This window comes from Nanorana parkeri, unplaced genomic scaffold, assembly GCF_000935625.1.
Source record: "Nanorana parkeri isolate BGI_ZX_2015 unplaced genomic scaffold, ASM93562v1 scaffold600, whole genome shotgun sequence".
NCBI lineage: Eukaryota > Metazoa > Chordata > Amphibia > Anura > Dicroglossidae > Nanorana > Nanorana parkeri.
The window spans coordinates 662,803-675,418 of NW_017306868.1; the positions used below are offsets into that span (position 1 = coordinate 662,803).

The 12,616-nt window shown below is 45.8% G+C and overlaps 1 protein-coding gene across 1 annotated transcript in view; it reads right to left on the reverse strand.

The window, feature by feature from the left end:
- MED25 (mediator complex subunit 25) overlaps nt 1–4,725 on the reverse strand; it is a 58,555-nt gene extending 53,830 nt beyond the window's left edge. The window contains 2 exon segments of the mRNA XM_018562787.1: nt 139–291; nt 4,692–4,725. Of these exon segments, the coding sequence (XP_018418289.1) occupies nt 139–263 (125 nt within the window). The 5' untranslated portion in view covers nt 264–291; nt 4,692–4,725.
- Nucleotides 4,726–12,616: the final 7,891 nt, after the last annotated feature.

Sequence of the window (12,616 nt, forward strand, 5' to 3'; positions counted from 1 at the left end):
AGCTGAGCATTTTTCTGAAATATCCTAAGCCTTGAGTTAAGGTTTGCTTTTTATTACAAACAGAATAAAAACACACTATGCAGCTGTGATATTCTTCACAAAGTCAGAAGCAGTACAGAAATGCACAATACATCTTACTCTATTGCAGGTAGCAAATAATGTTTCCTCAAGGACTCGAAGTATGGTCCTAGATTAGCCGTTCCTTCAATGACAAAGACTACATCGGATACTATGCCCCCATTTCCTTGAGTGGCTGCATCCATCGCTGTCGCTGGTCATGAAATCCACAACCTGCCAGAGACAAACAAACAATTAGGCACTAAGAAAGGAATGATCGGGGTGCAAAATAAAGTGAATTCACTGAAGTTAAAATAGTTCTTGGTATACAAAGCTAGTGCTGGTTGGTGCAGTTAACTGATTAAATAGAAACTGAAGACAATACTTTTTTTTATGTATTTGTTATTATTAGTAGAGAGGGATTAGAACACCTGTCAGGCTTTTATTGGTATCTGTGTTCCCGAGATTCATTGGGAGATTCATTGTCCCTCTTTGTCCTCGTGACCATTATCAATGGAAGTGAATGAAAATCCCAAATTGTGGGTTGTCATCAGAACAGGAACAGATGGGAAATCTTCCAAAAGGGACACTAGTACTGGTGAGCCTACTGACTACCAGGCATTTCCCATTCTTTGGAGAGATTTCCTCTGACTTTCTGTTGACTTTGGACAGGAAGCGAAGGAAAATCTCCCCAATGGGACACAGATGGCAAAAAAAAAAAAGCAGACAGGGGTAACCCTTCCTTACTCTATCCTAAACTGGTAAAAAAAAGTTTGGGCTTAACTTTTACTTTAAGGTTATTATAGTTCTTGGTATACAGACTTTTATTATGCGGACAAAATTTACTGGCAAGCTCCTGTTGTCTGAGGTAAATCTCTACCTGGCAAAAATCTAACAAAACCTTTCTGAAACTGCCATATTCAAAATTCAGCACCTCTGCTCTCAGGAAAAAGCAGGAAAGCAGGATTACCCTAAAACAACCAATTCTGCATTTTCCCTGCAGTACAACAGCATGCTATTTACCATCTCAGACCTTCCAACCTTTGCAGCCTACCAGGAACTTCCATACCTATCTTTGTGAACATGTGCTGCATATGTCAAAAATGACTTCTAAACATGCAGGGCCCATATTCAACTAAGCAAAGTTTTGGCCTTACAGATGCTCCTGGTTTTCTGTTCTGGCCATCAATATTAGAGAACTATTGTTACACATATTGCTTTACATTTTTAGAGCTATTAAAGAAAACCAGTACTAGGAGTCCCAATGCAATACAATAGTTTTAATCCAAACTAGGGATGCACCAATAGCGTTTTTTGGGTATCGAGTACGATACCGATATTTTGCTTTTGGTACCCGCTAATACCAAGTAACGATACCGGTGCTTCCTTTGGCATGGTGCAGGCTGCCCTGGCAATCAGAAAGCCCGGCAGCGGGTAATTACATGCCAGCCGGCATCCTGATTGCCAGGGAAGCTGACTCCATGTTGTTTGGCCTGCATGATTGCGATTGGCCGGGAAACCGACTTCCCGCCCAATCAGGTCACTACTCGCCAGCCGGCTTCCTGATTGGCCTGGGAAGCAGGCTCGATGCTGATTGGCCGGAACAAGATCGCTGCTTGTTTCATATAAGTGATCTGAACAGATCACCTGTATAAAAACGAGCGGCGGCTCCCCACTGTACATTTAGCTCTGCTTATCTGGAGAAGGGCTAATGTACAAAAAAACGACTTGCCCGGTGCCTGAAACTGCATGTCCCAGGCGTAGGGCGATAGTACAGGGATGTGGAATTCCTATCTGGATGTTATGTTGATTCAAAGACTTAAATACTTTTTTAATCACTGAACTGGAACAAGTATGCAGACCAGGAGTTCTGTTTTCCCTCAGACTTTCACTAGCTTTATGACTGTTCCAATGCAGTGAATCGCGTACTAAAATCAGAAACAGCCAGAAAGATAGTGAATTAAGAAAGAGGTTAGCAATAACATTTTCATGTTCATCGCAGTACAAGTCACCTTTAAAAACATATCATACTAATTCCTTCAGTGAGTAGCACAGGGTATATATAGTAAATTGCGGCCCATTGTGACCATGCTGTGTTGGATGAACCTGGGTGCAATAGCTCAGCAGTTTGGAATCTTTGGAGCTCAGTTTATTATTGGCAACTGTAATCTAAAAGTGAAACAAGTCCCGGGACTCATTTTATTTTGTAAAACTACCAGTACCCGAAAAAGCAGACATGCTGGGACAGGACACTAGTGTAGAAAGCCCAACACTAATGTGGAAAGAATATGGAGCTTTTAACAACGCCCTTTCCTGTCCCACAGCCGCACGAAAGACGCTAGAAGAAATGTCCTTTTATTCCTGTGTCAATGGAACAGGTGAAAGGTTTCCCTTCAACTCATGTTCCAGTGACAACCACCATAAAATTCTGTCCTTTTCATTGCTTTCTGCAACTATGGTCACCAGGACCATTAGGCAGAGAAGAACTAAGGCCCCGTTCACACTGAGCGATTTTTGCAGCGATATCGCTCATATTTCCGCGCGATATCGCTCTATGTAGCTTCTCCAATACATTTCAATGGAGCTGTTCACATCTCGTCGCTCAATATCGCTTGTAGCTCGTCGCTGGTAGCTTGTCGCTCCTACATGACCCTTTTTTAGAGCGATTTTGAGCGATATTGCTCCTGATTGCATACAGCCCAATAGGGACATGTCGCTCAATATCTCTCGTCGCGCAATATCGCTCAAAGTCGCGCGATTTTCATGTCGCTCAGTGTGAATGGGGCCTATAAGGAAAAAATGTCATTGACCGTTGCAGTGGGGCTACCCCAGCGATACAGGAGTTAAATGCTTGTTTCTGTCTAGGCTCTGAGCCGGCTTCTTCTAAAGGTGCCCATACACTGGCCGATTGCGGACGGTTTTTAATCTACCGGCTGAAATTTGCACAGTGTTTGGGGCTGTCGGCTCCCTTTCAGCCGGCATTCCTCAATCAGTTGATCGAAGGAGTCGGCTGGAAAATCTCTGTGCGATCAGAGCCAGCAGCCAATTCGCTGTCCGCTCTGATCGAGTATTCTGACAGGTACCGAATACAATGCAAACAGCAGAATTCCTCGATCGAGACGCTGTTTGTGTTGATGGAGGAATCGGGTGAATTCTTTTCATCCAGCCAGCGGGTTGAACAAAATAAATTGACAGGTGTATGGCCAGCTTTAGGGCGATTGTCCCTCTCTATTTGTACTCATGACCGTTATCACTGAACATGAAAGAAAATCCCAAACTTTGGGTTATCAACAGAACAGGAATGGATAAAACGTTTTCCAATGGGGCACCAGTTCTTCTAAACGTGCAGACCCCCAGGGATTTCTTCTCACTTCTTTGTTGTGGTTCCCCAGGGATTTCTTCTCACTTCTTTGTTGTGGCAATCAGACAGGAAGCAAAGGGAAATCTCCCCAATGGGACACAGATGGCAAAAAAAAGCAGACAGGTTCAGTATATGCTCGGAGCCCCAGCTGCTGCATTTTTCTGCCCATAGGCACAAAATGCTGTATGTAGGTATACATGTGTAAACACAATTACCGGCATTTACATACGCATGCGTATAGGACGTGAGTTCCCAAACACAAAATCCTCACCTATTCTGTCCATGAAAAGGCAGAAAAAGAGCGCTACAACCCAGGAATTTATGTTATTAAAGAGGATGTAATACTTAAAGTTGATGTCTGCAATTAAGGACTCACTGTTGGATGGACGTGGTGGTGTCCTGCCGGTGAAGGGTGGATGGTGCTGTCAGCTTGGGTCACGAACGGCTCCTGCAGCTGGACTGTATGGATGTTGCCATAGGCTTGGAGTGGTATCCTGCAGCTGAAGATGTGATTGCAGTCAGTCGCCGTGGGGACTCAGCTGAAGATGAATTACATCCTCTTTAATAACATAAATTCCTGGGTTGTAGCGCTCTTTTTCTGCCTTTTCATATCTGTATACAGGGTCCCTCTCCCTGGTTTAGTAGCTTGCTCACCCAAACCCGCCAATAGCCATCACATCGGTAGTGCGCTCGCCATCTTTATTGTTTTTATCTTATTCTGTCCATACAATCCTATGGGTACAAAAATGCAGCAGCTGGGGCTCACGGATGCCGCAAATAGAGGTGTGGTTAACTATGTATGCCCTACGCCTGTATCTGCGTCTGTGTGCATTCGCCTGAGCGTCCTGAGGCTAGTGTGAACACCCCCTTAAAGGCACACAAAACTGCCCCATGCAGGATATTTACCAATGTACTGCAGAAGATCTCATTAACATAAATGGATTCTATTTGTTGCATTACAATGCAGCCTGTAAGTGTAGAAAACAATGCACTGTGTCCCATCTGGTACAACTGTGTCCCGAGGTAACAAACTACATGGGGGGAATATATGAGAAGTTAGTCTACAGCTATGCCATGCTGGGTGTCAAGCTGTAGGATTCGAAAGCATCCAGCAGTAAGCTGAGGCCTGTCATCTCCTGATAAACTACAAGCACCAGAAAGAGTCGTCTAGTCGGGAAGACACGCTGAGACTTGTAGTTCCTCAGCACAGATACACAAAACCTCTTTGTGAAATTTTCCTTTATTCGTCCCTTTCCGGGACCTGAATGCTTACCGTACACGCCTCCGCCTCCACCGGCACTCCACACCGTTTCAAGAGCCAGCAACACAGTGGCGCAGGACGACTAGCCGAGCGCTCTCTCGAAAACAGAGTGGCGTACAGTGCAAACTTCCGCGATCGATTAGCTGTGCCTGGGTCGCTATAGTAGTCATCTCTGACAACAGCGCTCATGCTGGTGGGAGGAGAATATGACTGTAACGAGGGATTTCAGCTCTGAATCAGATGTAGCAAGTGGGATCTTTTTTTTTTGTCTACCCAAACTGTGTTTTTTTTTTACTAACAGTGAGGGGAATTTATCAAAACTGGAGAAGACAAAAACAGGAGCAGATGCACATACCAACCAATCAGCTTTTCTCTTCAGTTTGTTCAGGTAAGGTTTGAAAATTAAAGGTGGCTGCTGATTGGTTGCCATGCACAGCTACTCCAGATTTTGTCTGCTCTAGTTTTGATAAATTCCCCTCAGTGTCTTTATAGACCTTCTTCCAAGTAAAGAAAAAAGGGTGAATATAGAGGAGCTAGAACAAATGGCTAGTGCAACACTGAAATATCACCCTCATGCACAGTGGAAAATTGTATGCTCACCTTCTGTGCTTTTCCTTTTTTTAAATTAGAAGCATGTGATTGTTTATACCTGCCTTGGGCGGCACTTTCCAGGGGGGTGGCAAAAAACGCTGCCCCCAAACCAGTGAGGCACAGCCTCACCTGCCATAACCAGTATTGGCACCGATATACTCATGAAAATGCCCCGCTAATAAGTGCCAAAACCGGCTCTTCCCTGGATCCCTCTGGATCCCTGGTGAGTGCCACACAGCCCACCAGAGATGCCGCACAGGCCTCCATAGACCCCGCTCAGGCCTCCATAGACCCCACACAGCCCTCCTAAGACCATGAACAGCCCATCTTAGAGCCTGCACAGTCATCTTAGAGCCCACACAGCCACCTTGAAGCCTGCACAGCCCACCTGGGAGTTCGTACAGCCCACCTGAGAGTTCGTACAGCCCACCTGAGAGTCCGCACAGGGTACCTGGGACGCCACACAGCCCACCTGAGAGCCAACACAGCACACCTGAGAGCCCGCACAGCCCATCTGAGACCCCGCAGATCCCACCAGAGAGCATAAGACAACGCACAGCCCACCTGAGACGCCACACAGCCCACCTGAGAGCCTCCACAGCCCACCTGAGAGCCTGCACAGCCCACCTGAGAGTCCACACAGCCCGTCTGAGATGCCGCACAGCCACCTGAGATGCTGCAGAGCCCACCTGGGAGCCCACACAGCCCACCTGAGAGTCCTGCACAGCCTCCTGAGATGCCGCACAGCCTACCTAAGACCCTGCTCAGCCACCTGAAATCCGGCACAGCCCACCTGAGAGCCCCGCACAGCCACCTGAGACACTGGAGGGGTCAGGCCGTCACCCCAGAGCAAAACAGTATGTAGAAACATTAAAGCAGCCTTTCTCAATCTTTTTACCCCAGAGGAACCCCTAAAATAATTTTCAGGTTTCAGGGAACCCTTACTTAATGAAGAAACCTGGACAGAAATAATCTTAACCCTTGCAGTGGGGCTACCCCCGCACTGCAACGGTTAAGTGCTCATTTTCTAAACCGGCTGGCTGCTAGACCGGTTGCTGCAGCTTCTCTCCTCCATCCCTCCAGCGATCGAATGTCCTTGGGTGTTTCCATGTCCAATACATATATTGGACAAGATGACTCACAAATTCTTAGACTGCCGGAGCGGAGGGGGAGCAAGGCTACAGGGACCAAACTAGCAGCCAGCCGGCTCTGAGAATTAGCCAGCCCGGTTAGAGAAAAGAGCACTTAACCCTTGCCGTGCGGGAGTAGCCCCACAGCAAGGGTTAAGATTATTTCTGCCTGTAGTTCTAATTCATCGGGGGCAATGGCAAAAATGACTGTAAGGTAACGCCTGTCACTACGCATGCGCAGGGTCCCGTTTTTCGTACAGCAGGTAAACATGCGCTGGTGCACATGCATGCGCAACGGGACGTACGTACAAAGACGCGCTGACCTCTGGCGCTCAGGAAATGATGCAGTGACCACTAATAGACCAGCCTATTTAAACAAGTCTGCCTGATCCCCAGGTGCTGGATAGTCTTCAGCTTGTTCCTGTGACTCGGTCGGTTTCCTGTTCCTGTGTTTGACCCGGATTGCTCTTGACTACTCTGATTGCCGCCTGCCTCCTGACCTTTGCCTGACCTGCTCTGTACTTTGCTGGTGTGACCCTTGGCTTGTTTGACCTGATCCTGTCTCTGGATTTCTACCAGCACCGTGTGGACACAGCTCTGGTACCCGTGCTACTTGCTGTTCGCTCAGACTCTGTCCCCACCTCCAGAGTCTGTGGGACACGAGGTGCAAGGGAAGCCTCCTCATCCAACTGGTCTCCAACCAAGTACGTGATAGTACTATCCAGGCACGATGTCAGAGACCATGAGGAGTGCTTCCGCTCTGGAAACCCTATATCAGCAAATGGCCTCTCTTTAGTACTATCATCTCTTTAAACCAAGCGGTGAAGAGTTTACAAGATGGTTTCAACTAGAAGGACGCATGACAGCCATAACTGCTTCTTACTCTTCAGCTACAGCTCCTGCCATCCTAGGCAGCCTGAGCCCTCACATACCGAACCCGTCCTGATTACGCCTGCTTCAGAACTGCATGTACCAACTCCAGAGCGTTTTTGCAGAGAACGCCATAAGTTCCGTGCATTTAGAAACGCTTGCCAACCGTACTTTGCTCTACAACCCCGGACTTTTGCTTCGGAAACCACTAAAGTGGGATTTTTGATTTCCCTCCTCATTGGAGAACCCCATTCTTGGGCCCATCACCTGCTGAAACAAGAGAGTCCAATCTTGAACACCCTCTCTTCGACTCCATGCCCAACTCTATGATGACCTCCAACGGTCCTCCACCGTACAGGCTGTCTTTCATTTCCTCCAACAGGGTAGACACCCAGTTGAGGATTTCATGGCAGGGATCCGCAAAGGGAGGGCCGATACAGTTTGAAATGACGCAGCTCCTCGTCACCAGTTCCATTTAGGCCTCTCTGAGACTCTTTAAAGATGAACTTGTCCGGGTAGGAACTCCTGCTACCCTTGAGGAGCTCATTCACCTAGCCATCCAACTTGACCGGAGGATTCAAGAAAGGTGATTGGAGAGAAATGGTGCAAGTCGCCCCACTTGGATGCTTCCTTGGGTACCATCGTCCTCTCCTGCTCATCCTACTGAGCCTCATGCCATGACTCCTGTCTCAAAAGTTGATCCTATGCAACTTGGCCTAGTATGTTCCCCCCGTCTCCGGAAGAACAACTGCCCCGCAGGCGAAACAATCTCTGTCTCTACTGTGGTGAATCTGGGCACTACTTGCATGTAATCCTGGTCCGACCCAGCATGTGAACCCCCCTTTTGTGCTTCCAGTTGCACTTTTAAGAACAAACTGTCCCATATTACTCTTCCGCTCTCTCTGCAGATCCTGGGAAAGATTATTCAAGTCTCGGCTATAATTGACACTGGTGCATGCAGTTGCTTCATAGATAAGGACTTCGCCCTTCTACATCAAATTCCTCTACACAGCAAGACACAACCCTTGACCATTCAACTGGTGGATGGGTCCACTCCAAATTCTGGTTTCATCATCCAAGACACTTGTCTGCTGTTTGCCTCTACCGTACTGGGACATCAGGAATACTTACGTTTGGACGTCATAACATCCCCCTTGTTCCCTGTAATCCTGGGAATGATATGGCTACAGATGCATGACCCCCTGATTAATTAGGGTTCTGGGACTTTAACCTTTTCATTGTCATATTGCCAGCAACACTGCTTCCAGCAAGGGACCCTACTTGGGGTGCCACCCGAACCCGCTGCCTGTGCCCAGTTCGTTCCACTCGAATACCATAAATTCATAGATGTTTTTGACAAAAAGCAAGCGGACTCTCTACCTTCTCACCATCCCTATGACTGCCCCATTGAAATACTACCTGGAGCAGCAATACTGTTCGGTAGGATTTATCCTCTGTCCGAGCCAGAATTGGAGACTCTTCGTCAATACATATATGAAAATCTTGCCAAAGGGTTAATTCGTCCTTCTACGTCACCTGCTGGAGCTGAATATTTTTTGTTAAAAAGAAGGATCACACTCTTCTCCCATGCATAGACTTCCGAGAATTTAACAAAATTACAGTAAAGAACCCTTATCCATTGCCCATGGTACCCAAGCTTTTCCAACGCTTCAGAGCCACGAGAATTTTCACCAAGTTGGATCTCTGTTTTGCTTACAATCTAATAAGAATAAAAGATGGGTATGGATGGAAGACGGCTTTCTGCACATGGTTTGGGCACTTCGAGTACCTGGTGATGCTGTTCGGGTTATGCAATGCCCCAGCAACTATTCAGCATTTTGTAAACTACATTTTTAGAGACTTCCTAGATCTGTTCATGATTGTATATCTGGACGATATTCTAATAGTTTCCTCTTCTCTCTAAGCTCATCGGACCCATGTAAAGAAAGTCCTGAGTCATTTACATGAACATAAATTATACGTTAAGGCTGAGAAATGTGAGCAATTTCTACCTCTATGCCATGGACCCACAAAAGTTGGCAGCAATCCTGAACTGGCCAGTACCGGTGGATCATAAAGGCATCCAGAGGTTCATAGGCTTCGCCAACTTTTACTGCAAGTTCAATAAAGGTTTCTCTTCCATCATCAATCCAATCACACAACTTACCAGACAAGGAACTTGTTTTGAGCAGTGGAGGCCGCCTTTGATAAGTTAAAGTCACTTTTTACGTTAGCACTGATTCTGAAACATCCTGACCCAGCTCTCCCCTTCATTCTGGAAGTAGACGCTTCAGAAAATGCTGTTGGGGCTATCCTTTCCCAGCATCGGGGCGACAGATATTTGCTCCATCCTGTGGCCTTCTTCTGTGCAAAACTTTCCCCTGCAGAGAAAAACTATGACGTAGGGGACCGGGAACTTATGGCCATAAAGTCTGCTTTAGAGGAGTGGCGATATTTACTTGAGGGTGCTGCTCATCCAGTCTTGGTTTTCACAAATGACAAGAACCTTGAGTACCTTCGAGCTGCCAAATGCCTGAGACCTCGACAGGCCAGATGGGCACTATTCTTCTCTTGATTCTCTTTTCACATTACTTATCGTCCGGGTTCCAAGAATGTCAAACCCGATGCCTTGTCCCGTATATGTATCCAATAGCAGAGGACTCTGACTCTACTGACACTCTATTGCCTGCTCAAAGTTTTCTGTTGATGGAAACCGATTTCATGTCTCGTCTCCACTCCACTACAGAGGTTTTACCATCTGGGCTTACCGTACAAGACATGCAAAACAAACAAACAGACAGCGCCTTGTCCTCGTGTAATACAGTTTATTAATCAATACAAGCTGACATAAAATACTACTTACATGGTATTCACTGAATGAATGGTACAGGGCAGACCCCACACAAAGGTGCCTTGCTATCTGACGCGTTTCAGGGAATATACCCCCTTCCTCAGAGATCTGAGGAAGGCGTATATTCCCCAAAACAAACGAGAAATCGACGAGAAAGAGCCTTGAGGAAAAGATTTGAAGGTCCGTTCCAAGTCTTAATAATGACAGAAAGAGCAGTCAAGCTTGAAGGGAAGTCCACTTGGATACATGCTAGCCTCTGCAAAAAACTATTGAAAAGATTGTTGTAAAAAGCCCTCCTCCTAGCTTCTAATGCAATAATAGGCATATCAGTATATGTGGCCACCACTTGTGTATTTGAGGTATGTAAATACTTGTACAAACTAAAGTCTGGGACAGAAGTAGACCCTACCCATAATGCTAAATGGGTAATTAGAAGAGAGTGGGATAACAATCCTTTTATCCAAATGCTACACTTGTATGCTCACACCTACACCCGCACACAGGTCTGATCCAAGTGATGGCAGTTCACTCTAGGTTTTTCAGCCTTAATAAAACCCACATCCAACGTGTACCGTAATGGCAAATCAGCCATTTTTACATACATTTTGAGGCCTCTACCTCAGGGCTGGCCTTAGGGGTGTGCGAGCCGTGCGGCCGCACAGGGATTTCTAGATGCACTTAATTGAAAAAAGGGGTCTGCATGACATCCTGACACTTTATTTTTATAGACTCTATTGTAGTTTGACATTTATTGTTTTACTTCTGTTGTTTTATTTGATAAGAATACTTCTATTGTGCCTACAAGTTTAATACCTTTGAATAAAAGTTTTATTTTTATCACACTTTTTAATATGTTTCTTTGCGGCTTAACAAAATAGGAGTCTTTAAATGGTGCATATATTGGGGAAAATGGGTGCGTTACGGGGGCGTGGCCACTAAAAGGTGTGGCCACTGAGGGGCGCTGTAAAGCTTTCTCGCACAGGGCGCCTAAAGGCCTAGGGCCGGCCCTGCTCTACCTTCTCCTTCCCCGATATTTGACCTTCCAAATATCAACACCAGCCTCATCACTAAAACGGATCCTACTAGGTCTTCTGATTTGCTCACATTGGCAGAAACAACATAAGAAACATTACCCAAGAGACTCCTTTACTAACCCTGGTTTCTACTGAACATTTTGAAAAAAAAAATTAGTCTACTGAATTTTTAACTGTTAGAACCACAGGAACTCCACCTGGTTTAACGCCATTCACTGCACTTCAACCATTTTTGTCTATGTGTTAATTTTTCCTCGGTTTACTATCAACCCCCCCTTCCCCATTCTCTTATTCATAATAGCTGATGGCATACAGTCATGGCCAAAAATATTGGCACCCCTCCATTTCTGTCAGATAATACACCACTTTGCGCAGAAAATTGTTGCAATTACATATGTTTATTTCTTTTCTTTGTATTGGTATAACACAAAAAAGTTGAGTAAAAAAAAGTCAAATCTGACACATTCCACACAAAACTCAAAAAATGGACTGGACAAAATTGTTGGCACCTTGCCAAATTGCAAGAAATAATTGCATTCCTAGTTTGTGATGCTCCTGTAATTTATAGTTAAACTCACCTGTATCAATTAACAGGTGATGACAATATGGAAATCACACCGGCAACCAGTTAAAATGTGGAAAAATTTGATTTAATGTTCCTGGGTCCACTGTGCGTGGCACTGTAGCTAATCTCCCTGGACGTGGACGAAAGAGAACAATTGATCAAAGATTGCAACCAAGTATTGTCCGAATGGTGGATAAAGACCCTTAATCAGCTTTAACAAATTCAAGCTGACCTTCAGGCCCAGGGTACAACTGTGTCAGCTCACACGATACGTTGCCATCTGAATGAAAAGGGATGCTATGGTAGGAGACCCAGGAGGACCCCACTGCTGACACAGAAGCATAAAAAAAGCCAGATTGGAGTTTGTCAAAACTTACCTGAGGAAGCCAAAATCCTTTTGGGAGAATGTGCTGCGGACGGACAAAACAAAATTACAGTTTTTTGGTAAAGCCCATCATTCTACTGTTTTCAGAAAAAGGAAAAGAAATGAGGCCTTTAAAGAAAAAAATCCAGTCCCTACAATCAAACATGGTGGAGGTTCACTGATGTTTTGGGGTTGCTTTTCTGCTTCAGTCACTGGATGGCTTGCCATGGCATTATGTGTGCATGGCATTATGAAATCTGAAGACTACCAAAGAATTCTGGGGTGCAATGTAAGGCCCAGTATCAGAAAGTTGGGTCTCCGTCAGAGGTCATGGGTCTTACAGCAGGACAATGACCCAAAGCACACGTCAAAAAGCACCCAGAAATGGTTTCAGACACAGCGCTGGAGAGTACTGGAGTGGCAAGCAATGAGCCCAGATCTAAATCCCATAGAGCACATGTGAAGAGATCTCAATCAGAAGTTGGGAAAAGGAACCCTTCTAATCTGAGAGACCTGGAGCAGTTGAGTGGTC